The sequence below is a fragment of the Pteropus vampyrus genome, unplaced genomic scaffold (assembly GCF_000151845.1).
Source record: "Pteropus vampyrus isolate Shadow unplaced genomic scaffold, Pvam_2.0 Scaffold65, whole genome shotgun sequence".
In the NCBI taxonomy this organism is placed as follows: Eukaryota; Metazoa; Chordata; class Mammalia; order Chiroptera; family Pteropodidae; genus Pteropus; species Pteropus vampyrus.
Genome location: NW_011888846.1, coordinates 1,058,989 through 1,063,411, shown reverse-complemented (window position 1 = coordinate 1,063,411; position 4,423 = coordinate 1,058,989). Strand labels below are relative to the sequence as shown.

Below are 4,423 nucleotides of genomic sequence, written 5' to 3'. Positions count from 1 at the left end.
TGATTTTAGGAATGAAGGTCCATTGACGATTCTGATGGGTGTGAACTTGGATCTTTGCACGTGTGAGTGGAGAAGTGAAGTTTGAAGTGTGTGTCCGATTTGCGTGGGAATTAGAGATTGGGTCTCTCTTTCGCCTGGCATGCGTGTGTGTGTATGTGTGTGTGTGTGTGCCCGCGTACACGTGTGCGTGCGAGAGAGAATTCTTCCATGTGCTTGTACTGTTACACACGTGCCTCTGCCTCCAGTATTTGAATATATGAGAATTCGCGATTAGATGGTAGACGGTGCTTCTCCTCGTGGGCGTGCATGCTGCCTGTCTGGAGTGTGGGCTTCCACATGCCTCTTGGCACTGCCACCCCACGTGAGCCTGGTCGCGTTGCAGCTGTCGACGCTGACGGGTGCATGCTGTAGGGTGCTGATGGGCCTCTCCCCACAGTCCTGTCTGCCTCCCTTCTGTGAGTGCTCAGGTACACTGAGCCTCTGCCAGACCCCAGGGGAGGCTCAGGCCAGCTGCCGCTGCTCCCCAGGCCCCACCAAACACGGGGCTCCTCTGCAGGTGTGACACGTGGCCACTGAGCGGCGCTAGTTTGCCCGGCATGTTCCGCATGGGTGGGTGTCACTTTTATTAGGAAAGGAGCAGCATTTGTCAACCTCTAGGTCCAGGCAGGGCCCATTGGGCGGGACGGGGTCTGTCAGCTCAGGAGCTGGAGCCGGCTCCCCTGCAGGTGTTCCAGATGCGTTATCCTCCACCCGAGCAGTGACCTGAGCTGACAGTCTTGTTTTCCCAGGAGGCCTGTCAGCCTCTGTGGGTGATGCCCGCGCCCAGGCACGCTCACATTACATTGACCATGTTTGAAAGGACACAGCACGTGTGCGTGTGCGTAAGCGTAAGCGTAAGAGATCTCTCTGCAAGGCTACGAGGGTCGATGCTGGCCTTTACCCAGCTGAGCAGGACGAACCTCCAAGGCTTCTGTCCAGGGCAACCGAGTTGCACAAGTGCAAGGATCACCACTCACATCCTGGAGGCCCCTGGAGTGGTGGCCCTGCCTTCGGCCATGGGCTGCTTTTGCGGCCTGGATGGTGTGCATGGTAGAGCATTTGTCCCTTGCATTTTTTGTGAGATTGGAGTGACTGGGGAAAGTGCAGCTCTCCACCCAGCTTCACAGGATTTCCAGAATCGGTCTGTGCCTGCCGTTTAGGAGAAGTGAGGGTGCCAGTGGGGCCCGATGCTTAAGCGTCTGAGGCGGTCAGCTCTGCGAAACGAGAGCTCCTTTGCGTCTCGGAGTGGATGCTTCAGAATCTGGGCCCACGTGTTTGCACATGGCAGGGAGTCACGTCACCCCCTCGGGAGTCTGCAGAGGGCAGCAGGCACGTGGAGGAGGTCCGGGCGCACAGGGGACTCTGTGCCCCTCCCTTGAAACCAGCTGGTGGCTGAGGGGCTCGTGGCTCCTAGAGGTCGGGGTGAACTGAACCTGTTCGTTTTTCTTTCCCAGAAGAGACAGAAGGAGAAGACACCACATGTCGATGTGGGAGCCACGCAGCAGCCACCTGTATGTGTGGACCGGTTTGCGTGTTTGTGAGTGGTTACGTGTGGGTGCGGGTCACCGCGTCTTTGTCCTTGTCATGGACAAGTGGCACTGGGTGTGCGCATCAGTGTGTGCCGCGATATGTGCGTGTGCATTCCGTGCGCACGGTTCGTCCCTTTCAACACGTGCCTGTGTCGGTGTGCGTCTAAGGCGTGTGACCTGTGCGTCGTGTGCTCTTCTGTGCAGCCTGAGCGGACACGTGTCGGTGTGGGTGGAGCTCTCACGGGGGCAGTTGTGCACAGCCACGTGTGGGCCTCCCTACGGGCGTGTGGGCACACGTGAGTGTCCCGTCACCAGTCTGTGGCTGTGCACCCACAGGCACGTGTGAGAGCAGTGGGTGACCGCCCTTCCGCCCGTGCGAGCCCACTCCCGCGTGCTCTCCCGTACGTGTCACGTTTATGTGTCCCCACTGCCACCTGAACGCCCTCTAGGCCCTGAGCTGAAGCGCTCACCAGCGGTGTTGAGGGTGAGCTGTGGCGGTCTGCGCACACCCTGTCCTCTGTGGTTCTTATCAGCCGTCGTGGCACAGACCCAAGCACTCACTGTTCGAGGGTGATGCGAAGCCTTTCTGTAACGTGGGTCTGCTTGTCCCTGTCGTCACCCTCTGACGGTATCTGCCCCTGTAATCCCAGGCTGCAGTCTGAGCGGGAAAGGAGAGGGAGAGCAGAGGAAGAAAAGTCTCTGGCCTCGAGTTAGAGGCCAGGCCAGCAGTGGGCACAGAGTGGGTACAGACTGATGCCCCAAAAGCAAAGGAGAGCAGGAGGGCGGAGACCTGGCGGCCTTTGTCTGATGGCCCCACAGGCCCTGGGGACTAGGAAGTCGGTCCTGGGCTGATCCCACCCCACCACCCCCCCGCCCCCGTCAGCTACTACAGGGCAAGGATTCGAGTAGGAAGGCCCGCAAACGGGGGGCACCTGCTCTTTGCATCTTCCCCCACCCCCCGCCCACAGGTCCTGGGCTCTCCAGTTTGCTCCCCTGCACCACGCGCCCCACCCTGTCCCCGGCGGCTGGGGCGGGCCACGCCCCTGTGGCTGCCCTGCGTGGCCTCCAGCCGGCAGGCGCTGACCGTGGCTCTCGCCTCTCTGTGCCAGGCGTGAGCGGAGGCGCCGGCACCACATGTCGGTGTGGGAGCAGCGCACCAGCCAGCTGAGGAGGCACATGCAGATGTCCAGCCAGGAGGCCCTCAACAAGGAGGAGGCGCCACCCATGAACCCACTCAACCCCCTCAACCCCCTGAGCCCCCTCAACCCGCTCAACGCGCACCCCAGCCTCTACCGGAGACCCCGGGCCCTGGAGGGCCTGGCCCTGGGCCTGGAGAAGTGCGAAGAGGAGCGTGGCAGCCGTGGGGGGTCCCTCAAGGGGGACAGCGGGGACCTCTCCAGTGCCCTGGACAACCAGAAGAGCCCCTTGTCCCTGGGCAAGCGGGAGCCGCCGTGGCCGGCCAGGCCCTGCCATGGGAACTGTGACCCGACGCAGCAGGAGGCTCGGGGAGGGGAGACCGTGGTGACCTTTGAGGACCGGGCCAGGCACAGGCAGAGCCAGCGGCGAAGCCGGCACCGCCGCGTCCGGACGGAGGGCAAGGAGCCGTCCTCGGCCTCCCGGAGCCGGTCCGCCAGCCAGGAGCGGAGTCTGGATGATGGCACACCTGCCGACGGGGAGAAGGGCCGTGAGCCCAGGAGCAGCCGCGGGGCCAAGGAGCCCACGATCCAGGAGGAGGAGCGGGCCCAGCACTTACGGAGGTGAGTGAGTCCCAGCGGCGTCCCTGACCAGCGGTAGAGAATCTTCAGTGTAAGCCTTGGTGAATCTCGGTCTCCCCTTTCGTAAAGTGGGGATGATGCTGACGCACCTTGATGAGGGCTGTGTAAATATGACAGGCAGTGGAGCGGGAGTGTGGCCCAAACCCAGGGGCTGCTCTGCGGCGTCTCCTGTTGGGAGTGGGCCGCGGATAGACGGATGGATGGACGGGAATGAGGCGGAGAACGCTGCCCGCGGGGTCTCAGCTCCTCTGCCCGGCCGGGCGGGCCGCCCCTCGCCTCTCCCTTCCTGCCTGCAGCAGCCTTTTTTGAACGGCTTCTTGAGGTCTGAGCACCAGCCGTGTCCTCTCTCTTGACAGGACCAACAGTCTGATGGTTTCCAGGGGCTCCGGGCTGGCCGGGGCCCTCGATGAAGCGGACACACCGCTCGTCCTGCCCCAGCCGGAGCTGGACGTGGGCAAGGACACGGCGCTGACGGAGCAGGAGCAGGAGCCGGAGCCGGAGGGCAGCAGCGAGCAGGCGCTGCTGGGGGAGGTGCAGCTGGACGTGGGCCGAGCCATCAGCCAGAGCGAGCCTGACCTCTCCTGCGTCACGGCCAACACGGACAAGGCTGCCACCGAGAGCACCAGCGTCACCGTCGCCATCCCCGACGTGGACCCCTTGGTGGACTCGGCCGTGGTGCACAGTGAGAACACAGTCTCTGTCCCCTTCACCCCCACTGCCCATCACACCCAGTCTGGTCATGGCCCCAGAGTCGCCCCAGCAAAGCCACGTGGAAAACTCCGGGACGAAATCATCCTTCACGTAAAAATGAGCGGCAGTTTTCTCCTGGTTTGCAGGAGAAATAAGTTAGAGTTTTCTCCATCTTAAGTTTTTGCTCATAAAATGTCCTTAAGTCTTTGGCCCCTGTGACCGCATTAGAGTCTTCAGGAAGATCACGTGATATCTCGTACCCAGTTACATGTTCAGCTGTTTGATTCGTTGTATGAATAGTTGATGGCCTCTTCCGCGACTTCCAAGGCACTCTGCCACCCGGAAAAATTAGGGAACCTGTGATGGAGCAGAGATGGCTCTGCTCACTGT

At 61.8% G+C, this 4,423-nt stretch overlaps 1 protein-coding gene across 1 annotated transcript in view; it reads left to right on the top strand.

Moving 5' to 3' along the window:
• The window catches only part of CACNA1E (calcium voltage-gated channel subunit alpha1 E), a 93,376-nt gene that overhangs the window by 15,042 nt on the left and 73,911 nt on the right, over positions 1–4,423 (top strand). Inside the window, 3 exon segments of the mRNA XM_023531223.1 lie at positions 1,494–1,550; positions 2,678–3,325; positions 3,700–4,025. Coding sequence (XP_023386991.1) covers positions 1,494–1,550; positions 2,678–3,325; positions 3,700–4,025 — 1,031 coding nt within the window.